A 25,999-nucleotide genomic window follows, 5' to 3' on the forward strand; every position below is an offset into this window, starting at 1 on the left:
GGCGTGTTCACACAATGGCTTGTTGATCGAATGGTCAAAGATCATTCATCTCAAAGTAAGGTGCTTCGTATGGCGAGTTGCTTTGAGAAGAATACCAGATGCAACAAAACTTGTTTGGAGGGGTATTAATGTCCAATCCAATTTATGTTTGTTATGTGGAGTGGAACCTAAGACGATAGATCATCTTTTTGTCACTTGCAAGGTTGCGGAAGAAACACGTGATTAGATTTTCAAATGGTGTGGTATTTCTAGAAGGCAACTATCCAACATTGAGGAATATCTCAACTTTGTTGCTTCTTGGGGGAATTGCCCTAAGAAAAAGTTGGTGGTCAATTTAATCTTCTATGGAATGATTTGGTACATTTGGGTGGCAAGGAACAATAAGGTATATATAATAAGATGATTACTACCCCGACAAAGATAGCGAATGAGATTATCTCTCAATCATTCTCGTTGTTTAAATATAGGAGTTCCAATCCGCACGGTAGGTGGATTGATTGGTGTATTTCTCCTTTTAATTTTTGTTAATTGTCATTGTACTCTTTGTGCTCTTGCTCATGATCTAGTTACTTGCTAATCATGTGGCTTTTAATATATTTGCCATTTTCAAAAAAAATTAAAGATATCTTCTTTGAACACCTCCCAATACTCGTTTATGAACTTGATGGTAAATCTGTCTTGAACATGAAAATAGAGTATATTCTTCAATTGTCCCTCCCTTATCTTCTCTCCTTATATTCTAGGGAACACTATGTTCCTACGCAAAAACAATGATTATTTTATCAATCTCGAATATATCTGCCTAAGTCTAGTTCAATCTCATACAACAATTCCTAGATATGGTGTGACCCCAAAACATGTTTCTCTTGTCAACACGATAAAAATTGTAAATTTTTCATCTCACCCAAAAAAATATGGAACGAGAAGTTTGCAACCTCTGAAATATACAAAAGATGATCCAGTCCAATCTCATGCAACAAACAACCTCTTGTTTACTTAAAAAAGACGTAATTGCCCTTGTCCTATCCAATCCCGTCAAATCCGATCTGATATGATATACAAATGATGTTAAAATGCTAGTGTTTTTATTGATTTCTCAACTCGAATACAAATGATGTAGATGTCCGCCAAAATTTAACCCACCTAACAACCTCTAAACAGAATGGGAAAAGGGAGGAGGAAAACATACAAATGTATGTAATAAAAATCAAATCTTCTTCAGAGGGTTTTACAAAGAACATAGACACAGAGTAGCATTAGCATCTGCACCAATTTCTTCTTCATCAGTAACCATAACCTGAGTTGTCCATGGGGTTTCCAGCAACCATTGGTTCTGGCTCCTTGATTTCAACCACCACAGCATCTGATGTAAGGAATGTCTTTGCAACTGACGATGCATGCTCCAAACAACATCTCACCACCTATACATACATACATACATACACATCAATTCATTCATTCAACAAATTCAAAATTAAAAAACATGAAACTTACCTTTGTGGGATCAATAATACCAGCTGCCATCAAATCTTCATATTTCCCGGTTGCAGCATTATACCCAAACTTATAATTATCACTTGCCAAAACCTATTTTAAATTACAAAACAAATCCACACATTCAATAATACTCAAACACTCAACATAAACAAACAACAAAAAAATCTACCTTCTCAATCACCACACTTCCATTAACACCCGCATTTTTAGCAATCAACTTCATCGGGTACCCAAGTGCCCTTTTCACAATTTCAGCTCCCACTTTCTGTTCATCATTCTCAAGAGTCTCTTTAATGGCATCCACTTTAGCAGCAAGGCGCAACAATGTGCACCCACCCCCAACCACAATCCCTTCCTCAACAGCCGCCTGTATCATATCATATTTTATCATGTCACAATTTTTCTACACTAAAACAACTTATCAAATGTAAGAATTTAAGAATGGATTGTAGAGATTATAACCTTTGTTGCATTGAGAGCATCCTCTACTCTAAGTTTCTTTTCTTTGAGTTCAGTTTCAGTTTGTGCTCCAACTTGAATAACAGCAACCCCACCGGATAATTTTGCAATTCTTTCATTTAATTTTTCTTTTTCATAATCTTGTTCTGCTGCCTCAACAAGGTTTCTAATTTGAGCCACCCGTCTGTTCACCAACTCCTGTGTGCTTCCATCACCAACAATGGTGGTTGTGTCTTTGGTCAACACCACTTTTGCAGCAAGCCCTAGAACCTCACTTCCAGCATTCTCAAGGGTCAACCCTACCTCCTCTCTGATTACAGTTCCTGTACGCAAAAGAAATTTAAAAAGTTTAGGGACCAAATGTGGACATAACGAATAGTTGAAAACCCTTTATTAAAAACAACATAATATGAAATACTTGCCTCCAGTAAGAATAGCAATATCATCAAGATATTGACTTTTTCTGTCACCAAAACCAGGTGCCTTGAGAGCAGCAATCTTTAATGAACCTCTTAGCTTGTTGACAACAAGGGTAGCAAGGGCTTCTTGTTCAACATCTTCTGCTATGATTAAAATCGGGTATCCTCCCTTTATGGCATCTTCCAAAACACCAACTAAATCTCTTGCGTTTGTTACCTTTTTATCAACAAGAAGCAACTACAAAACCCCATGAAAGATTGAATTAGAATACAAAGATAGGAACAATTGTGTGATAAAAAAATATATTTTATATAATATATTATTATTATTATTATTATTACCTTGCAGTTTTCAAACTCAACTGACATTTTCTCACTATCGGTAACAAAGTATGGAGAGAGGTAACCACGATCAAACTGCATGCCTTCAACTACATATAAGTGGTTTTCAGCACTCTTTCCTTCTTCAAGAGTGACAACACCTTTTCTTCCAACTTTACTCATTGCTTCAGCAATCATTTGCCCTACTTCTTCATTGTTTCCTGCACTTACAGCTGCCACATCTGCCAGCTCACTATCTGTAACCTGTGATTTTTCACATACCATTAGAAAAACATCTAACAATTACATGTTTTTTTGGTCTCATAATAAAGACAAAGACAAAGACAAAGACAAACTTACTTCTTTTGACATCTTTTTGAGTTCTTCAACAAGGGCTTTAGTGGTTTTTTCAATGCCTCTTGTTATCTGAATTGGGTTAGCGCCTGCTGCCACCACCTAATGAATAACATTAACATCTTGATGAGTGTATGAAGAACACTAAATTTAATTTAGTTGAAGTATCAAGTATCAACAAATTACCTTAACGCCCTCTGTTATTAAGCCTTGTGCTAAAACAACTGATGTTGTTGTCCCATCACCAGCCAAATCATTTGTCTTTGAAGCTGCTTGTCTCACCAGCTTGGCACCAATGTTCTCAACAGGGTCTTCCAATTCAACCTAAATTGAAAAGAAAAAAGAAAAGAAAAGGGTAATTTTTTAAAGTCAAGAAACATGTAGAAACAAAAACAAATATTGATTTAAGATCATAAACTATGAAAAATATACCTCTTTAGCCACGGTGACACCATCATTTACAATTTTTGGAGAACCATACTTGCTTTCCAACACTACATTTCGCCCTTTTGGACCTAGAGTAACTCCTACAAGATCTGCAAGCTTGTTGACACCAGCCTACACACAAGCACATATACATATCAGCAAAAGTGCAACCAAAATCACCATAAGGTAACAAAGTGTCAGTTTGATGCTACCTGCAGCTTCTTGATAGCAGACCCGTCCTTGTTTAAGTAAATCTCTTTGGCCATTGCATTAACCTTTAGGGTACTTCTTCTATGCATAACTACATTTTGCCTTCTGTGTGCAAGAGGAGTGGAAGATATAGAAGAAAATGAAGACAAGCTTTCCAATGAACTTGTGACTGCCTTGTTTGTTGACCCAAAAGTGCCAATGGAAGACAAGGGAGTAATAGACGCCATCTTCTAACAATCCTCAATCCGTTAGCTACAAACATTTCAAATGTAAGAACCTCAAAAAGTATCCGACTTTGAAATCAAATGATGACACATCCATAATTCAATTACTGAAGATACAAACATTATAGAAAGCTAAGAAATGTCCCAATATTTCTAAGCCAATTACCCGAATAATTGTCAAGATGTCAAATACTTTCACCTACTCACAAAAGGATATTAATCATTATCTTGATTCACAAAGAAAGAAATCTAATCACCTAACTACTCCCCGGGAGCCGAGTCACATTTACCAACTCACATGGATATTTATCATTAGAAAGGTAGTCAAATTGACAAGAACATGAACAGACAACCGGAGAACGGAGACTAAAAGACATATCTTTGAAAAAGTAAACAAGCGTGAATTGAAAAACGACTAAAGTTCAAATTCAAGCACCAAGGTAGTGTTATAAATTCAATCCACACCACAAAATACCTCGGTACAGAGTTTACATTAACCAACAAGTCAATTTCACAAGAAGAAACCTGAACGAATAACATCGAAATCAAAGATAAACAAAGAATTGTTGACAGAAACAAATCAAAAACAGCACAAAAAGAATTTCTAAACGGTTGAAAACCCTAAATGTTAACACACAATTAATTGAAATTCATAAAAGATAAGATTATGAAAACATTGTTTTACCTGATAATTTGCAACGAGAGAAGAATGGTAGACGAGAGCAGAGGAAGTAGGTGTGAGTTAAGTGAGTATGAGATAACAAAATTTTAGGGTTTAAGAAGATAAGAATGACGTCATTCTCACCTCATCACGATTGTAACCTCCGGTCTAATAGAATATTCTAGACTTATACCAACTCGAGCGTAAGAGAAATTGGGCCTTGAACCGGGCCCAAATTATTGAACCAATTTTATATCAATACGCTTTAGAAATATTTAAATTTCATTCAATAAAACGAATAATATAATATTTTTAACAGATGATGTAATCATTTTATTGTTCAATTTATAACTATATCATAATTATCGTAAGCAAAATAATAATAATAATAATAATAATACTAATAATAATAATAATAATAATAATAATAATAATACGACAAACTAATTGGGCCTTAAACCGGGTTCATAGCATTACTCCAAACAGAAATACAATCCAATTTCAGTTACATGATCAAGAATTTCAAAAACGACCTAAAAACACTTCAATCAAACCAAATCGAGTAAAGAAATCAATAACAAAACCTAGAAAATTAAATGGATAACAAAATCAATCCTAAACCAACGATCAAAGCAATCACAAACAAAGAAATCGAAAACGATATCGCTGAGCTTGACGAAGAATAACGCGGACTAAATGCGGGCGAGCCACCATAACCGGAGAACTGAGATGGCGACGGAGCTATGTCGGAATAAGGGCTCTCCGGCGGACTAGAAATCGACGGTGGGAAGTCAGAACCAGGGTCAGAACCCATCACCTCCAACTTCATCTTCTCACCTTCTTTACACCGATCAGAGTCACCGCTGATGATATACATCGTTCCCACATTATCAAGATTGATCACGGAGTCGCCATCGTTGAAGAATGCGATCGGAGAGCTAGCATTACAGTGGTAGAACCCCCATTTTTTAACCACGGCGACTGAATCATTCTTGTAACGAAAACCTGTGAACAAACACAAAATCAAAATCAAATTCCAAATCAGTCTTGATTTCAGTAAGTGTAAAGAGTTGTATGAAAACAGAAAAAGATTTGAACAGACGGAGGGTATCGCCGATATGGAAGTTTCGTCTGGAGGCCCAGACAGTGTAGAGTTCGGTTTCGTTGGTTGCAGGGATTCGCCAACCAACGTCGCCGCCAACTGGGAATTCGATAGCGCCGACGGTGGTAGTGACGGCGGCGACTGCAAAGAGAAAGAACCAGAAAAGATGCAAAACTGTATGGGAAGCGAAAGAATAAGCGGAATCGGAAGCCATTTTTTTGCTCGTGAAAGGTTAGAAGAGGGTGGTGGGGATTTATATGGTGTTGGAGGTTGAAGTTTTAGGGGTGAGGGTGGTCGACGTGGGGACGTGGGGTGGTTATTTGAGGGGGAATATAGAGAGTTTTCAAAGTTTACTGCTTTAACTGTTTGTACTATTGCATTGACGGTTGTACCATTTCGAGGTTTTTAATTTTGACTTGGTCAGAATTATGTATTTCCCCTAAATAATTTTTGCTTCGGAGAATTACACCGAACACATCATAAATGTTCCATTTTCACAAAGAATATCAAAAAGTTGAACTCTTAAATACCTCTTTACTTAAAGAAAATCAATGAAACTACCCAAAACATCACCTATGCTTATATTGGACACGACTATTTTAATGGTGGGATCATAGCTCGCTTAAAATAATTTGTGTTGGTACTAATATTTTGAAGTTGATAAGAACGAAACGAATGACATTAAAGTTATGTGGTCGAATCTGGTGGTGATAAAGGCACGACTTTGTTGTTTGGTCTCACTAACACGTATAGTAATTGCATTGAATAATTCGGTTTCACCCCATGACCCCAATATTTGGAGCTCCGTTCATTTTCATTTAGTTTTTTTATGAATATTGTTAGGTTTTCAAACTAACAAATAACAAGAGGGGTCTAGACCTTGTGCAAAAACTTGGAAATTTTAATACTCTAAGCGAAAAAATTAATTTTTCAGTTTTTAATTGCAAAATACATAAATTAAAATATCATTCAACATAATACAAAAAAAATGTTTTTTTTAAAACAGTCAAGTTTCTAATATTCGTTAAAATAAACTTTTCTATAACGTTTCCGTAAGTCGTTCTTTAGTCATTGTAGATCGTAAGGACTTCAAAATCCTCAATTTGGGAAAATTTATTTATGCAAATCAATATTAGCATCATCAACATCAACATTAGTATCATTAAAAGTTTCTTTTTCATTTACTTGAAAATTTGGTGTTTGTTATGTAGTAGACTTATCCATAGATCTTTTTGTTTTTATTATCCTATTCAATTTTCTGATTCTTTTTACGGTCTTCATATCTAGCTTCATAGTTTTTAAATCCAAGAGGCATCCTAAATTAGAGAAAGGAAAGAAACAACCTTGTTTTCGATTTTCTATTAGAGAAATGAAAGAAACAACCTTATTTTCGATTTGGGGATTTCTTGTTGGTTCTTGATTCTCAAACTCAAGTAGTAAAGTATAACAAAATTTTAAAAGAAAAAAATAAATTACATCAGCAATTTATATTACGTTAACAAAAATTCAAATCAAAATCAAATACAAATCATAAACAAACAAGAAAGAATGAAAAATAAATTGATTTTTCTATACTTTAAAAACCAAAAATTGATTTCCTTGTAACTTTAGTCTTTCCGATTTTCGAAATTGATTTGTAAGTCCTTTCAATAATCATATTTTCGAGAAGCTTATAAGAAATATAAATAAGAAACATATTAGAAATGAATATCGTGAATAAATAAGGGGGAAAAAAGAATCTAATTTTTAAGTAGCTTATCAGTTATCATAATTACATACAAGAAATTCTTAGAAATACAAATCATTAAAAAAAAAAAAAAACAAAACAAAAAAACAAAAAACAAAAAATAATGAAACATAATCTGATTTCAGTGTACCTTAATAAACCAAAAATTTATTTCCTTGTAACTTTGGTCTTTCTGATTTTTGAAACTGATTTTTATGTCCTTTTAATAATTAGATTGTAACACCCAGCCAATCAGGTATTTTCATTCTTGCCTCAAATTATTAAAGTATTGCACAAGTGGTCCTTAGGCTATGTGTATCGGGGGCGTACGTTGGGCGTAATCCCTTAATGTTGGACGTGGATCTTTGTGAGTACGTCGGGCATACTCAATGGGTACGCATTGCGTACTCGTCAGTCATGCAAACTGTAACGACCCAAAAATACTAACACAAAATTTCACTTAATTTATAAATAAAGGATCATCAATTAATTGCTTAAATAAAACAGGTACATTATAATCAGAGTATAAATCTCAGAACAAGTCAAATGAGGAACAATAAGTGTGTGTGTGTCATGCAGTCAACTCGAGCTCTTCCTTTGAAAATCGAAGTACCTGAAACATAAACTGAAAATCGTAAGCATAAAGCTTAGTGATTTCCCCAAGATACCACATACCATGCATACAATAAACATATAGTGGGTCCCGCTCGGCATTGGGCCCCGTCAGGCATCGGGCCCGCCCGACATCGAGTTGAGCTTGGTAGAACGGGCCCTGCACAACATACAATAGCATATATCAAATAAACACATACACATGCAATAATCACATAGATACATAACATACAAATATTCATCGGGCCCCGCCCGAAAAAACATATAAACACATACACATGTCAGAGTCACCAAGACAGCTAGCATACTAACATAACATAAACATGGGTCGGCATTGGTGCCTTCGACCCGCTAAACCCAGTAAGGAAACTCACCTCGCACTACCGAATCACATAGATGATCCCTGACAGTTGGTTGACAGATTCCCGAACTGTCAACATCAAAACAAAACCCAATTAACAATTAGGTTCTAATGCATAACCATAAATCCCTACTCGGGGTAAAAATATCATTTTACCCTTACCTAGCTTGGTCAACGACCAAGGCCCAAACTCACACGTTGAAGGCTCAAAAGCTAAACAATCAACCAGTGACCAATATATGGCCCAGTTTTCCAAATTAGGCCCAAAACCCTTACATGGGCCTTACCCTAAAGCCCAACCAATTTCTTAGTCCATATACTTGTTCTCGGATGGCCCATTAAGAACCTAAACACCTAAGCCCAAAAGACAGGCCCAACTCGAAGCCCAAACAAAATTAGGGTTTTCACAAAAAATGATGTTTAGGGTTAAGTAAAACACTTATAGTTTATGGACATCAAAAAACACGCACACGCATTCGAATAACGGAAGCAACACACACCTACACGAGGCCCACAGAAAAAATGCGTCAAACACAGCCACTTCGGTGGCAGGCGGCAACCGAAGCACAGCAAAAAGGGTAGCCACCCGGAGTTGCGGTGGCGATAGACGTGGCTGGGGCAGCAGTCGCTTGGCGGCCTTGGCTAATCGGAAAAATGAGAAGGAGAGGTGGTGGCGGTTGGGGAGTCAGAAGTGGTGGCTGCAATAACTTAGGGTTAGGGTTTTAGAGATGCGACGAAGGAGAAACGGGAAGCGACGATCTTAAACCATGGCTCCATAATAAAACTTCATTCCCTTTAACACAATCGGCCCCTCCTTCACTAAACATTACAATCTAAATCCAGATTTTACCCTTTAGCCCTTGCTTCTAAAAATTTATTCAATACAAGTCCAAATGATACCATTTAGACTGTAAATTCCCGAATTTATAACATTTTACTCCCAAGGCTAGCACTAATAAACTATTATGGATTTAGGGCTTCAATAAAAAATATGAAATATAATTCACATCTCGGGGTTCATTTATTTATTTATTTTATTTTATCTTATTTATTTAATTCCAAATGGAATGTTACACAAACCCTAAATTTGGGGTTTTGAGCCCTATTTAAGCAACTTAACCTTCATCAATCCTTTCCACATTCAGCCTCCATCCTCCCAAACGATCATTTGAAAACCTTAATCTCCATTTGAGAGTTTTTGAGCTTTTTGATTGTTTTCTGTTCATCCTTGAAGGAATAAGTCCATTAGAGTGCATTTGAGGAACATCAAACTTTGTGGAGCTAGAACCTTCATCTCTTTAGCAACCTCCAGAAGATATATTATTATTATTATTATTATTATTATTATTATTATTATTATTATTATTATTATTATAAAGTTTATGAAAAATATAATTAAATGAGAAAACAAAAGTGTACCGGCGATTCAGGCGAGTCAATGAGTAAAATGCCCTAAAACAGTTCTATGGCCACAAAAGTGGGCAAAAACACGACTTTGCCTTTTTCTCTATACTCTTTTTTTTTCAAATGCCCGTATCAGATCATGATTTGCTGATCATAGTACTGTTTCCATGATAATACTATGTGATATTAACAATCTAGCCTTTCATTAGGCTTGATAAAAATAAGTAGAAGGGAGTAGACTAACTAGAAAGGTGATTCAATGTTGATGTATAGCAGTAACCTTGATACTCTAAATATATTTCAAACTTTTTATTCCAGAAAGATGTTTACAAGGGGGGAGATTACAAGAGAGAAATAAAAGATGGCTTCAAGCCTTCCTAAAACATAAGAAAGAGTCTCCCTATATAGACTAGGAGAACTCGAACAAAACCTAAATTATTATTACATTTAGAATTGGCAGAAAACTTTTAAAAAAGTAGAAATGACTTTTTGTTTGATTCCCCCGTCTTTAATAATTTATGTAATAATAATAATAATAATAATAATAACAACAATAGCATTTATAATAATAATAATAGTAATAGTAATAACATTAATAATAATAATAATAATAATAATAATAATAATAATAATAGTAGTAGTAATAATAATAATAATAATAATAATAATAATAATAATAATAATAATAATAATAATAATAATAATAATAATAATAACAATAATAATAATAATAAGACCAATGAGGGATGAGATGTGTACGATCAGCCGGAGCGAGGAAGTATACCTCAAGATACACACATTGTTATTTGCCTATGATGATTATGAAAGAATTGCATGCTAGTTGTAGGCTAGGGATCTTCAAGAATTGCATGATATAATTTCCTAAATTGTGATGCCTAATAGCCTAGGAGATTTTCTTATTTGTTATATGGAATTGACATCACTAATGTAGTTGCTTAGTGTATGCCCCATAATGGTATATAACTAAGATTTTATAGCTTGAGAATGTTTGATTTAACCTTATTTCATGTTCCTTGTTTGGCTATGGGCTTAGGGTAGAATCAAGTATTTGACTGTCTATAGAATCCAATGTTATGTATGATTAGCATGCACAAGTGGTTGCAGGGTTGGTGGAAGTTCCATGAATGAGTGTAGTTTATAGTAAGCCAGCGTGAGGAAGGTTTAACCACTATTGAGTAAAATATATGTGATGTATGCGTATCCTAGATGTTGTGTTTTGTTATTGGGTGGTCTGTGACGACCCCTTAATACGAATACGAGTAGGTGTGGAAAGTAGTATGGGATTGTACTACCGAAAGCACAGGACCCATACACGTAGCAAGGAAGTCATGAACCCCGAGGGTTTAGTCTTTCCATAATAATTATAATAATATGAATTATGGCTTTTCTGATGAATTTTGGTTCATTTTCAGTATGGTGTAAACAATGGGTTCTAGATGATGAGCGAGCGGCCCGACGAGGACAGGATAACTGATGACAAGATTAAGAAGTTAATCTCCACTGAGGTGACTGCGGTTACTCATGGTACTATCTCGAAGGTTTTTGGGTCTATTAAGATCACGATGACTGAGCGGTTCGATGAGCGATACATCGTTGTGACTGAGGTTGTTGTTGACGCAACTACCACAGTTGTTGTTGTTGTTGTTGTGGGGGTTCAGGGGAGAGGGTTATTTAAGCATCGGTACTTCAGCAACATGAAGCCCCCAGAGTTTGACGGGGTTAAGGACCCGGTCATTTCTATGAGGTGGTTAGCAAATGTGGAGGGTTGTTTTTTCACTTGTGCATGTATGGGGGACCAAAAGGTCAAGTGCTCCCTGAACCTTCTTCGTTTGGGAGAAAAATACTGGTGGAGGCTGGTGACTGGTGCTTATTCTCTTGCAGAGAAGCCGCAGTAACTTGGCAAGATGGGCTGCACTTATGGCAAGTGCGGGAAAGTACACAAGGGTGTTTTTCGATCAGCAACAAGTTGCCGTAATTACGGTAAGCAGGGCCATTTTACGAGGGAGTGTTGCCAGCCGCTGCAGTAGACCCCATCGTTGGGAGTTCGCATATGCTATCATTGTGTCGGTAGGCCATGTAAAGGCCTAATGCCCTTTACTTGCTATCAGGCCCGTGCAGGCACCAGCCCTATCGACTCTCCAGATTACAGAAGGACGACATGTGAGATTTGAGGACCCGAAGGCTAGGGGTCGTGCTTTTCAGCTCACCGCAGAGGAGGCCAGAGCAGTGCCTAACGTCATTACTAGTATGTATTCATATTTATTTTTTGTTCAACTATTATAATGTGTGCTTATGATTGTATTTATGCTATGTAACTTCCTGTCTCGAATCGTTTCCCATTTGGATGTGGGTGACGTAATTTAGATGATCCGGGTATTCGATTTGTATTTTAGAGGGAAGGGGCATTTTGGTAAAGTGTTAGCTCAAGCCTTTATGGAAATTGATTTTTTGTTCGGGAAGTCTTAAAGCAAGTATGAGTTGATTGAAGTGTAGAGCATCTCGTAACCTCTTTGTGGATATAAGGATCGTCAGAATCGGGCTTATAACGAAGGAGTTATGGCCTTCGGAAGGTTGCACGGTTTAAGGCAAAACCCTAGTACGCGGGGCGTACTGAGGCGAAGGTAAGTACGTTGGGCGTACCTCGGTGTACGTTGGGTGTATGAAGGAGATGGATCGTGATCATTGAGAGGAGTATGTTAAGCTCATTTTTTCTTCACCAAACCTTAATACCTTCAGCCTCCGCCCATTTTTAACCCTAGAATCGAACCCTGAGTCTAATTTGGTAATTTTGAGCTTGGTATGTGCTTGACGGGTTCCTTGAGAAGAATAAGAATAAGAGAATCATTTGGAGGTGCGGCTTGAGCTTCTAGATCTATGAGTATCTTTCCATTTGAAAGCTTCCAAAGGTAAAAAGCTATGACCTTGATGATCTTTGTGTTTGGATCTATTTTATGGTGTTCTTTGGCATTGTTAAGTCCCTTGATGAACATGTGAGCTTTTGATTTACTCCAGAAGTAATGGATGTTATATCTAAGCTTCAATAAGGTCCCTTGTTCATAAAAATGGAAACTTTATGAAAGATTTTGGTCCATGCATGTATTAAGCTCTTATTTAGTTTTTTCTTTAAGTGTTAAGTCCCATTAAGTCGTGCTTGTGAGTAAATTTGGAAACTTTATTAGTTAAGACCTTGGTTAGGGACCAGATCTATGTGTTGGACATATTGACTTAACCCATTAAGGAGCAAAATATGGGTTTTGGACTCTTGACTGGTACGTTGGGCATACAAGGAGGTACGTTCATCGTAATGCGAGGATTGTGCATCAGGCTGTTATACGCCATGCTTTGTGGATGAGTATGTGGGGCGTACGTCTTTAGTACGTTAAGCGTACTCCCCGGAGAGTCATTTTGGGCTTTTGACTTTTGAGGTTTGGGCTATTGTTGGATGTTTGTAGTTTGGGCCTTGTTAGGCTATTAGACTTCTTTTTGGTCTCCTTTGGATTTTAGGCCCATAAAGGGTTTTAGGGGGGGGGCAATTTGGAAAATTAGGCCATATTTGGGCCGTGGGTGTTATATGGAAGTTGGGCCTTTGGATTATTGGTTTGGGCTTGGGCCTTGAGCCAAGCATAAGGAAGGGTAAAAAGGTCTTTTACCCTAGTTTGGACTCTTAGGGTAAGTCGTGACCCAATTATTAATTTGATGTTATTTTTGGTAATTAATAGCGCATGATTGTTAGCGGATCTACAGTCGGATAGTATCTATGGGTTTCAGTTGTCTGAGGTCAGTCTTCTCACTATATCCATGGGTCCAAGGCACCAATGTCGTCCGATTACTTGTTATATGGAATGCTAGTTGTCTTTGTGATACTTGCATGAAAGACCATGGGGGTAGCCCATGACACTTTGATATCAGACCATAGGGGTAGCCCATGGAATTCCAGGTAAAGACCATGGGGTAGCCCATGACACTTGGATATCAGACCATGGGGGGAGCCCATGGCATTCCAGGTAAAGACCATAGGGGTAGCTCATGGCACTTGGATACCAGACCATGGGGGAGCCTATGGTATTCCAAGTAAAGACCATTGGGTATCCCATGGCACTTGGATATTAGACAATGGTGGTAGCCCATGGCATTCCAGGTAAAGGACACGCGAGCAACCCATGACAACTATATGTATGTCGTATGATATTCTATGGTTGTATGTTATGTGGTATTTCTGGGAACTCACCAAGCTTTGTGCTTATAGATTTCAGTTTATCTTTCAGGTACTTCGGTTTTTAAATGGAAGAGCTTGGGATGATTGCAGAGCACACACCACCTCGTTCCGCATTCTGTGATTTACTCTGATTTGATGATGTTTTGCTAAATCTTCATTACCTTGGTTTTATGGAAATGTTATGTATTAACGATTTATTAATCTAAAAGCAAAATTTTTTGGGTCTTATTTTTGGGACGTTTCAAGCTGGTACCAGAGCCTTGGTTTGAGGGATTCGAGCACACTCTCGAGTGTGACTGAACTCAAACCGAGGAGTGGATAAATTTTCTTAAAAGGAAAACGGGTTTTAAAAAGATTTTTGAAAGATGAAAGAAATTTCTAAAAAGGATCTTGTAAAGATATAAGGGGTGTGATGCGTGCAATCGACCGAGCTCAAGTAAGTTTTCAAAAATACCCATACATGTTATCTGATATGATATGATTTGTGAATTTGTTTCACATGCTAGTAAGGGCTAAGGATCTGCTCAATTTTTGCATGATAGAATGCTATGAGAGATGCCTTTGTATGCATATTGTATGAGTTGGTAGACTCGCATGCTAGTGATGATTAGTCAGCGATAGATTGGCCTGATATGTGATGCCTTGTAGGCTTGGGAGCATTAGATGCTATGTTGGGATGGGAATAGCTATTGGTATCAGCAGTTGCTAAGTGTATGCTTTAAAAATACATACGGTTAGGATCTTATAGCCCTAGAATAATTGATTTGGCTTTATTTCATGTTCCTCGTTTGGTTATGGTCCTACGGGTAGAGTCTTTTATTCGACAATCTATTTGATCATGTTCTATGTATAATTTGCATGCATAAGGCAACCAACAATGAGGGTGGAAGTTCCTAGCATGAGTTGTGGTGTGTGGGTTTGAATGGTCTTTTGTTATTCTATGGATTAGAGTGCTACTGCTCGAATGTTGCTTGCTTCGTGCTTTATGGGAACCTTAAGTGATGTGAGTTAGCTGTTAAGTCACATGTAATAAAGATTGAATAATCTCATAGTGATGGATTTGACACTATTGCATAACTCTTGTTTGAGTCTAACCGTTGTAAGTATGAGTCTTTTACTCGAAGGATTATATGAGCTTTGTTGCATGTGATTGTGTTCACGGAGTAGCTAACAGACATTATGAGGAGTTTTTCAGCAGCTGATGGCAGGGTGAGGTTGGGTACCTAGGAAATCCTAGGGAATGCTTAGGTGGGATTTGTTGCTCTGGTTAGAGAGTGCTTGGATTATGGATTTGAGAAGGTAACTTAGAGGACCTGGGATGGTTATTGAGGAAAATATGGGTAGGTGTGGAAGGTAGTATTGGGCTCGTACTGCTGAAAGCACAAGATCCATACTCGAATCGGGGAAAGTCTTGGAGAATCTAGGAAGTCTGTGGGATGAGGGTTCTTGGGTATATTCGGATCTCTTGAGTGTTGTTTTCGGTATGGTGTTGTGCATTCAGGAATGGGGTTCAGATTCTGGTTCCGACTTAGGAGCAGGTATTGAGCCGATCAATGCACGGACACGGGAGTTCACCTCATCAGAGATTACTCGCGGTATTTTGGAATGGATCCTGGTGGTCTTTGGTTCAACCAAGGAAGGGATTTTGGGGCTCTTGGGTGGTCATCTCGGGGCCTTTCGGGCCGAGGTTGTAGTAGGGTAGTTGGGGACTCATCTGGAGCCCAAAGCTTATGGATCCATATAATCCTTCAGGAAGGAGAATCCCATTGTTAGTTCTTTTCATTTGGGATCATATGGGAGTTTTGCACCATGTCCTCTGGATGGTCAAGGTAACTCAGGAGGAGGAGGTCAGGATTCCTTCAGATGCTTTTGCGGGCATTTTATCTTTTGTTTTCTTCTGAGTTGTTATTAGGAATTTGTATTGCATTGGAGTTTTGCTTGGGTTTCGGTAAGTTATATATCGGGTTGGTTCTCTGATATTGTCCGGGTTTTCAATGATTGTTAAATGCCATTCTGCACGCCGAGAGTCTTCAATGAATCTTTAGAGGGTCGTATCTTGTTGAGCGGGTTTCAACGTGTTCAGTTGTTGATCCGGGTCTTTTTCAATATCAATTCGGGGGTATTGCTTAGAGGATTTTTAGTCAGGGTTCAATGGTTTGATCATCTGTTATGGTATGATCAGTCGTTGCCTATGGAAGAACTTTTGGGTTCAAGCACTACCGTTGCTAGGAGGAGCGGTAGCAGGAAGATGGTGGTGTCAGTTTCATGAGTTGTGTGGTCATTGGAAATGTTAGTTAAGGTTTATATACGCATGGGTTGTAGACAGTTGGAATTCAATGATTCTTTAATAATGGAAGTTAGGGTGAAGGTTCGTTAGTTCAGGTCAAGGGTTATGGCTTTTAGTCGCCAACATAAGAACTCATGGAAGTGGTAAGGTATCATGGGAGGTGATTTGGATTATCAGACTGGTTAAGATTTCAATAATATTATTCAGGATTCCAGGGATTGGGCGATCATTGGGTTTGGCTAGTAATGGAACACTAATAATGTTGATTAGCGCAGGTCATAGGCGGTTCATGCTATATGATGTTGATGGGTTGGGAATCCATCAGATTTAATAGGTGAGAGAGCTTCGTCGAATCCAAGTGGGGGAGAATCGATCATGATTTTCTGGAGTTAGGAAGGGTGTGGAACTAAGGAAAGTTTCACATTCTGGCCATGAGGAGGGATGACCCAAGTGGTCGTTTAGATTGAGGTTGTGTAAGTGGGAGTTCAGGAAACTTCCAACCGCTGGTCAACGTCTTTTTTTTATGCATAACAGGCTTGGGGTTGAATCCAGGTTGAGGGCTTTGGAATTCGATGTATGACCCGAACACCTGATTGGATACAGTCGGATGCAGGTTTTGACCCAGGATGAGTAGGGTTGTGAGGGTTTGTGAATGGTAATACCATGGTTGGTTAGAAGTGTTGAAAGGTTGCGATGGGATCATAGCATTCGCCGATTTGAGGTAGACTATCCTTGGGGTGGCCATGAGTATAAAGGGCGATCAGTTTGTGACTTGGGTGCGACGATCAGGATTTTCGGAGAGCATTTCGATGTGTTAGGTATTGGATTAGTGTCTAAGCCTGTAACTATAATTGGTATGTACTTGACCCAGCTGTGCATGGTCCTTTTGGGTTGCCTTCACCAAATCAACTTGATAGGATGATTTACGGAGAAAGAGGATTAATTATGATTTATTAATATATTATATGAATAATATATTAAAGGAGAAATCATATTTTTTAATTAATATTAGTCAATAATTAATTAAGAATTAGTTTTGTGACTAAAAGACATTAATTAAACTTAGGGGACTGGAATTGTAATTATAAGATAATTGCAATTAGGCTATGGATCACCTTGGAACATAGGTTGGACAATTTCTATGGGAAGCCCATAAGGAATTTGTCCAAGGGGTGTTCTAAAGGGAGTCTATGGGCTGCTTGGAGCCTAAGCAGTCAAATTAGGGTTCCCTTATTTGATAACCTTAATAGCATCACTACATAAAGACCCCTATGGCCCCAAAAACGTAACTGACTCTTTTGGAAGAACCCTAGGACGTTTTTGGTGCTCCTCCTCCTTCTCATTAGTCATTCTCTTGCTCTTGGTGTTTGTAAACCATTAGAGGAGTGACATTTGTGACTCTAAGCTCCAAGGAAATAAGATTAAAGCGATTCAAGCCATTCTACAAGAGGTAATCATCTAGATCTGTTCTTACATGTCAATTTCGAAATTAGTATGCTAGATCTAGGGTTTATAAGTCTTGGATGAATTACATGCATAATAGAGAAACCTAGATCTAAGCTTTAGGGTTTGCATGAGCACATAGGATGTTCTTTTATATAAAACCCATCAGTGGTATCAGAGCCTTGATTGGTTTCTGTTGTATTTGATGTTTACATGTTCATCCATTGCTTGAAAAATCGATTTCCGCCCTCTGCCTGACTGAACTCGGCGAGTCACTTGCTGGACTCGGCGAGTCAGCCCAACTCGGCGAGTCCAGACAGTGACTCGGCGAGTTTGGGAGTCAGACAGAGGGAAAAATCAGGATTTTTTCTTTTTTTGCTGAAGGATAATTACCGAAAACGTTTTTTCATCAATAAATCCGAATTTTATCAATATTTGGTGATTATCCTTACCAAAATAGAAGATAATTGTCAAAATTAAGATAATTACTTGTTTTATAAGATAAATATTAATTATTTGTAATTTTGTTTTGAATTATCTAATAAGAAATTGAATTAGGTCAAATTTGGATAATTACCAATTATTTGATTAATTTTAATTATTTGAAATTTGATCTAGATAGTTTTAAAAAGTTTCAAAACTTTTCCTCAAGTTTTGGAATTTAATTTTTTTGATTAAAAGTTCAATTTTGAAATATTTAAATTCTAAACCCTAATGTTTTGAAATGTTTCAAAGCCTGCCCACAAGTTTTGGAATTAAAATTTTTTGATTAAAATTTTAATTTTTGAAATTTTAAATTCTAAAACCCTAGTTTTGAAGAGTTCAAATTACACCCTTATGGTTTTATTAAGTTAATAAATCCATATTGATATGGTACATATTTATTTAAATTAAAAGGTGTAATTTATAAAATTAACCACCTAGTATTTTAAAAGTGTAAAATACACCCTTGTACTATATAACATTAAAAGTCTAATATTATATATGTATAACTTAAATGCTAGTCTTATCGTTGGTAGGCCTCATTCACGAAGCCATTCTATGAGGGGGGGTATAAGGTTATGGCCTATAAAATGGCCGTTTAATGGGTGTCCACTCCCACCCACCGCTTCTGTAACACCGTGATTTCCAAAAAAAACAAAATTTTCATTTAAATAATCAATTTAATATTAAAACACTTATTTAAAATCTTATTCACATTCGAATTATAAAACATAGTTACATTTTCATTATAATAGAAAACCAGGATCCTCCAAAACACAACTCTTTCTTCGGTGTGTACAATCGAACCGTTGCCATCCCGCGTTACTGTAAGATCCTGAAACAACATAACATAAACAACGTAAGCACGAAGCTTAGTGAGTTCCCCAATATACCTTACGCACATACGCCATCCGGCCCGGACCTTTCGGTCCACATAACATTGCCTTCCGGCCCGGATCTTTCGATCCACATAACATTGCCTTCCGGCCCGGATCTTTCGATCCACATAACATTGCCTTCCGGCCCGGATCTTTCGATCCACATAATATTGCCTTCCGGCCCGGATCTTTCGATCCACATAATATTTGCCTTCCGGCCCATAACAGTATAAACATAACACATGTAACATAACGCACATAACACATAAGTCATACATCATACCGTTCTTCCTATCACATGAAGTCTCGCCTTCCGGCCCGTATAAGTATACATCATATATAAGCATACATCACATATAAAGCATCTACCTCTCTAGCCATAGCATAAATATAACACATACGACCTTCCGGTCTCTCAATCAAACCCTTCCGGGTAAAGTATAGTGAGAAGACTCACCTCGCGGACACTGGAAGATAGCAACTCCTGAAATCCCTTGCACTTGATCCTCCGAGCTACAAGCTCCCTGTAACATCATATATCTCTTCATTAATACTTCTATCTTCCATGCTAACTGACCCTAAGAAATCACACCGGTCAACTCTGGTCAACAGCCCGATGTCAGCTCGACTGGACTCGGCGAGTTCCCTGGCGACTCGGCGAGTCTGGTCGTCCTTCAATCCTCTACGAGTCCCCTTCTACTCGTCGAGTATCCTCTTTGACTCGACGAGTTACTCCTGGAAGAATCGCGGGGCCACCCCGACTCTACTCGCCGAGTCTGAAGAACCAACTCGGCGAGTCCCAGTGAACCTTCAAGCTACTCGCCGAGTCTGATCATCCGACTCGGCGAGTCCACGCCATGCAGTCGATCAAACTGCTTCCTGAGATACATATTTTCCGAATATACAACCATAGGACCTTCTGAACCTCTAAGGGATACTAATACAAGGTTATAAACATTAGGTAACGACACAACAATCCATCTAATCTCCAAATGGGTTTCATAAACCCTAAATTCGTGCACACATTCACATAGCAGTAAATAATCCGAAAGGTTACCTGAATCATGCACTCTCAGTGTCCCCAAGACTCAAAACGTGATTCCCTTACTGTCCCATTAGCCAAAACCTTCTCCTTCTTGAACAATAACTTCCTCAAATCACCAATGATCTTCAATCCTTGTTCTGGATGCCCACAACCGGTTTAGGATCCTTCTCAGTCGGCCAAAAGGCGAACAATGACGGCATAAGGTCCCTTATATACGACCCGATACGAAACGGCTAGGGTTTCTGCTGAACAGCGTCGACTCGCCGAGTCCATACCCGGACTCGTCGAGTCCAGTCGCGAACCCGCGACCAAATCTGCGACCCTACTCGGCGAGTCTGGCTCCAACTCGCCGAGTCCCCCCTTTAAAACACCCTAAAAATGCAATTTAACAATACTTGAGATTTTGGGCTGTTACAATTCTCCCCCACTAGAATTAGACTTCGCCCTCGAAGTCTCACTCTGAAAATAGTTCTGGCTGCTGCTCCCGCATCTCACGTTTCGGCTTCCCTAGGCACTACCGGTCTCTTCCGAGGCCACCACTGGACCAATACCAGAGGTACCTCCTTGTTCCTCAGAACCTTGATCTTCCGATCTCCGACGGCCACTGGCCTCTCGACGTAACACAGGCTCGCATCCACCTAATCGTTCTCAAGTAGAACCACTGCTGACTCATCCGCTATACACCTCTTCAATTGCGACACATACAAGTGTCATGGATCCGTCCCAATTCCGCTGACAGCTCCAACGATAGGTCACCCTTCCTACCTTCGTACCTTCACGAAAAGATCCAACATACCCGGGCCCCCATTTACCCCTCTTCCTAAATTGAAACATCCCGACAGAAAAACGAGGTCGCCGACCGGAATCACATGCTCGTAACGGCGTCTGACTGCATAACCTTCCTGTTAACTCTAGACGATCACTAACTCTCTTTAACCTGCTGAGTCTGCTCTGACAACTAAAGCACGAACTCTGAACTGCTCATCACTCTCTGAAATCAGAAATTACCCAAGATGCACTCTGCTCCAAACCTCAACGATCACTCAACCCATAAGGGTTAGGAAATCCTGAACCACCGGATCCCCTATCCAAAGCCCACTTTGCCCATTCCGGTTCGACTGAGAGATCCATTCTTCCCCTCAGATCAACTCTCACAAGTTCCCTCTTGCCAACACCCGCAGGTTGAAAAACCCGATACACTGATGATATCCTCGAACATCTCCCAAGACGAACCACTAATATCCGTCCCATACCCTGATCAGAATCACACTGAGAATTCGAGATTCTCTATTCTCTTGCATCTTCCTGAGTCTCGTCAGTCATCCCAACCCGGATGGTTCCTACTTCATTGCCGCATACACGATGCTCGAAACCATACTTGAAATACTTTAACCATAACCCTGCTCTGCAGATTTCACTTTCGTGAACTTGCACCCCTTCGGAGTTACACACCTTCCTTTTTTTCTTTTTTCCAAGGAACCCTCTTGGCCATAATGCCACTCCAACCGGTGCCACGGTGCTCGCCCTAAGCGACACTACCCTTTTTGCACAACCGCTCACCACATACTCTGGTTCTCATTGCAGGGGCTCTCAATCTCATGCACTCTCTCCACTCATCAAAATCACTGCCTCAGCTAAACAAGATCACTAACCCGGGGCCAGACCTTCCAATGCAATCACACTGCAACATACACAATCCGCAATCTCAAACTGATCCAGCAATACCAACAGAGTCTCCAGCATGACTGGACCGACTCTCATAACACATACCAGCCACTCGAGGCTATGTCTCTGTGGGTCCGTACACCCAACTCTGCGAACCCTCAGGTTCTAACTCTGGAACCTTCCAGTTCCAGCTCTAGCAACATGCACAACATAATCCCGTGGGATTAATGCGGTACAACCCATCACGTACCTCATCATACCAATACTCTGATCACATAACCCCGGTTACTTACTCAAGCTGGATCCCGGCCTTCTCTCAGGCCTCCACAATCGAATGCCCTAGGTCTGAATCCCGCCCCGCATACCCGACACTCGCTCTCGTCGGTCTATACTCTGCGCTGACAAACACTGCTGAATCCCGGCAGCTACACCCCCGCATATACTCATCGATCTCCCGGAGAATTTCCTAATTCTCCCCCACTAAAACACTGACTAACTGCCACCGATCGTCATTAACGACCTTACAGAACAATCCTGCACAAAAGAACATTTACACACTGACTGCTTCCCGCAAGCACAAGCAACCCTCAGCAAAACACACATCCTCCCTGATCAACCCACTCACAAGAATCTAGTCCTTCAATCATCCACTCCACGACTGTAGATGCTACCCGACAATCAACCCAGTGTCGCATCTCCCCTAACCACCCTCACGAACGATAACCAAAGGAATCCTCGACATCAATCCATAACCAAACTCACAATCTGCCCAAAGGATGAACACCACATCGAAGACCGCACAAGACTACTGACACTAAAACACCAATTATAACCATACCCAACCATCAGGGAATAACGCATGCCAAAGCGAAACCTGAAGTACCAATCCATAACCATGCCAGACCCGCGAAACAACGAATACCGCATCGAAACCCATACAAGATACCAGCACAAACAATATGCCAAAACAATGCAAGACAATCAAGACATCATGAAAGCATCATACCCGCAGCTGTCTCCGGCACTGCCCCGTCTCCCTCTGTCGTACGCAGATAAACACGACCCTGAGCCCTCTGGGGCTCCGCTCCATCCTGTCCTCCTCAAGTCCCGAATTGGCACTGACTGCCAACAAACCCGTGCACAGTGCCCCTCCTTTCCGCACTTGCGGCATACACCACCGGACCCGCAAGCTCCGATGTGACCCCTTTTTACTCGATCGACGACACCTTTGGTCTCATGCTTTCCTACTGCATCTCTACACTCCATTTATTACTACTCCTGACAATTCTTGCTTTCTTACATACTGCACCCGGTTCTCCCCCACTAGGGTTCAAACCAACACCAATTAGTATACAATCAACCCACGACTATCCTTCAGCAGCGAAATCGTATCTGCTCCAGAAAAGTGCTGTGCAACACCCGATAGTCCCTCCCCTTATGGAGTCAAACAATCCCCCATACTCTGAACTTCTAGCTAACTCTCCAAGAACTTCTCATCACGGCTGCCTCTAATCGTTCCAAATCCCATACTGATCTAATACTAAGCACCTGCACTACTCGATAACATGTCCGGCTCGCAGACTGCACCGCAGCATCATCGTTCCCCTCATCTCAACCCATCAACCCGTATCCAACGCCGGACTTGTCCCAAGGACAGGGACTTACTCTCAACATAGACGACAACTCTCCGCACTGCAAAACTCGTCTGAACTCTTCACTGCTACCACTATAACCCAACCTATTATTCTCAATTAGGTGTGGTGTGGTTCTCGGCTACCTCAGCCCCAACTGACTGTCTGTTCACGGTAAATCTCCGTCTCGCGGTATACCCGCTACCTGATGCTCTGAGGAAAGTCATTATCGATAACTACCTGCAGGGTGTACTCCCAAATTCGGAACTGAAACACCCGACCTCTCGCGTCTTGCACACGAGCATAAATGACACTACTCACCCAAGAGGTGACCTCTCCTCTGTCGTCTGATTGCTCAACTCAACTGAAATTTTCCCCTGTCTTGACTCTTACCAAAATACTCTGATAGGCACTCGCTTTTCCCCTCGAGGAACGCCTCTCCGTACTCAATCATGGTCTACAGGCTTGAAACCCATAGCGTCCAAACTCTACCTCATCGGTCATAACCGGGTAACAAGATAGCCACAAGCATCATCCACTACAAACCATGGTACTCATCCCATGACATCCCTCCTCAACATGCTTCGGTGTATGGTACCTGAACCATAGCACCACTCCCCAAGCTGCTCCAACGTATAGCACTCGGACCACAACATCTATCTCAATCTATTCCGATGTATGGTGCCCGGACCATAACATCACTCTGTATCCGCTCCGATGTATGGTATCCGAACCATAACATCACCCCTCAATCTGTTCCTTAGGACCTTTAGGATGCTCCCTGTATCAAGTATGGGTCCTCTGCTTTCAATAGTACGGGCCCATACTACCTGCCACATCTACCCATACTTTCCACACGGACCATCCCAGAGTCCCTAAGTAGCTGATAAACCTGCTCTTTCACCCATCTCATCGCGCGTGCTCGCTTTCCAGCGAAATCCTCTACTCTACCATCGCACTCATCTGGCTAGGCTTAATCTCTAGCCCATTCCGCCGTCCTCCCACTTCTTTGCTATCAGCTGCTGAAGAGCTCCTGATGATGCCAAACATCTACCTCCTGAGTATCGTCATACTCACTTAGTAGCTGTCTCCCATCATCGAGAACTCCACAAAGCACGAAGCAAGCAGCATTCGAGCATCGAAGCATACATAGGACTCCTTAGCTGTGATAGCTCCACCTTCTCGGCTCATCCTCGGAAGTACCACTGTACTCTGTAGCTCTACCCCTCGTGCGTTCTAACTAGATACCCTCACTCATCACATACACTCCAAAAGCATAACGCACATATAACAGCAAACCCTAGACTAAGGCATCACAAATCAGGCCACTCTAGTCCTAAGATGTGAAATACCTAGCCTATCTCTAGCATGCAATAATGTCTCATATAGTGCATAATAGATATTTCATAATACAAAAGTAAAGGTATTTTGGGAAATCACCGTCTGGCTCTGGCTGATTGTACACACTGCTCTTTCTTGCTTTCTCTTTGAACTCTTATTCACTTTTAGAAAACTATTTATTTGAAAACTTTTTCTTAATTCCTCAGTTTGAGTCCAGACTCACCTGTAGGCGCGTCCGAATCCCTCAAACCAAGGCTCTGATACCAATTTGTAACACCGTGATTTCCAAAAAAAACAAAATTTTCATTTAAATAATCAATTTAATATTAAAACACTTATTTAAAATCTTATTCACATTCGAATTATAAAACATAGTTACATTTTCATTATAATAGAAAACCAGGATCCTCCAAAACACAACTCTTTCTTCGGTGTGTACAATCGAACCGTTGCCATCCCGCGTTACTGTAAGATCCTGAAACAACATAACATAAACAACGTAAGCACGAAGCTTAGTGAGTTCCCCAATATACCTTACGCACATACGCCATCCGGCCCGGACCTTTCGGTCCACATAACATTGCCTTCCGGCCCGGATCTTTCGATCCACATAACATTGCCTTCCGGCCCGGATCTTTCGATCCACATAACATTGCCTTCCGGCCCGGATCTTTCGATCCACATAATATTGCCTTCCGGCCCGGATCTTTCGATCCACATAATATTGCCTTCCGGCCCGGATCTTTCGATCCACATAATATTTGCCTTCCGGCCCATAACAGTATAAACATAACACATGTAACATAACGCACATAACACATAAGTCATACATCATACCGTTCTTCCTATCACATGAAGTCTCGCCTTCCGGCCCGTATAAGTATACATCATATATAAGCATACATCACATATAAAGCATCTACCTCTCTAGCCATAGCATAAATATAACACATACGACCTTCCGGTCTCTCAATCAAACCCTTCCGGGTAAAGTATAGTGAGAAGACTCACCTCGCGGACACTGGAAGATAGCAACTCCTGAAATCCCTTGCACTTGATCCTCCGAGCTACAAGCTCCCTGTAACATCATATATCTCTTCATTAATACTTCTATCTTCCATGCTAACTGACCCTAAGAAATCACACCGGTCAACTCTGGTCAACAGCCCGATGTCAGCTCGACTGGACTCGGCGAGTTCCCTGGCGACTCGGC

General features: G+C 40.0%; 2 protein-coding genes across 2 annotated transcripts; both read right to left on the minus strand.

Moving 5' to 3' along the window:
- Nucleotides 1-1,063: 1,063 nt before the first annotated feature.
- On the minus strand, nt 1,064-4,726 carry LOC111910291 (ruBisCO large subunit-binding protein subunit beta, chloroplastic). Its single transcript, XM_023906104.2, has 11 exons — nt 4,596-4,726; nt 3,689-3,938; nt 3,483-3,608; nt 3,237-3,374; nt 3,057-3,152; nt 2,718-2,960; nt 2,379-2,613; nt 1,960-2,279; nt 1,667-1,864; nt 1,495-1,587; nt 1,064-1,421 (listed from the first exon to the last, which is right to left on the minus strand). The coding sequence occupies exons 2-11, from the start codon at nt 3,911-3,913 to the stop codon at nt 1,284-1,286; spliced, it is 1,812 nt and encodes a 603-aa protein (XP_023761872.1). The 5' UTR covers nt 3,914-3,938; nt 4,596-4,726; the 3' UTR covers nt 1,064-1,283.
- A 292-nt stretch (nt 4,727-5,018) lies between these two features.
- On the minus strand, nt 5,019-6,099 carry LOC111910131 (early nodulin-like protein 1). Its single transcript, XM_023905916.3, has 2 exons — nt 5,674-6,099; nt 5,019-5,576 (listed from the first exon to the last, which is right to left on the minus strand). The coding sequence occupies exons 1-2, from the start codon at nt 5,885-5,887 to the stop codon at nt 5,164-5,166; spliced, it is 627 nt and encodes a 208-aa protein (XP_023761684.1). The 5' UTR covers nt 5,888-6,099; the 3' UTR covers nt 5,019-5,163.
- Nucleotides 6,100-25,999: the final 19,900 nt, after the last annotated feature.

The sequence above is a fragment of the Lactuca sativa genome, chromosome 5 (assembly GCF_002870075.4).
Source record: "Lactuca sativa cultivar Salinas chromosome 5, Lsat_Salinas_v11, whole genome shotgun sequence".
Classification (NCBI taxonomy): Eukaryota; Viridiplantae; Streptophyta; class Magnoliopsida; order Asterales; family Asteraceae; genus Lactuca; species Lactuca sativa.

Coding starts and splice junctions, on each gene's coding strand:
- LOC111910291 (XM_023906104.2), bottom strand. CDS start 3,913: ATGGCGTCTATTACTCCCTTGTCTTCCATTGGCACTTTTGGGTCAACA. Junction 2,961..3,056: donor TCAAAAAGATGTCAAAAGAA/GTAAGTTTGTCT, acceptor GAAAAATCACAG/GTTACAGATAGTGAGCTGGC. Junction 2,280..2,378: donor TATTGCTATTCTTACTGGAG/GCAAGTATTTCA, acceptor TTTTGCGTACAG/GAACTGTAATCAGAGAGGAG.
- LOC111910131 (XM_023905916.3), bottom strand. CDS start 5,887: ATGGCTTCCGATTCCGCTTATTCTTTCGCTTCCCATACAGTTTTGCAT. Junction 5,577..5,673: donor CCATATCGGCGATACCCTCC/GTCTGTTCAAAT, acceptor GTTTGTTCACAG/GTTTTCGTTACAAGAATGAT.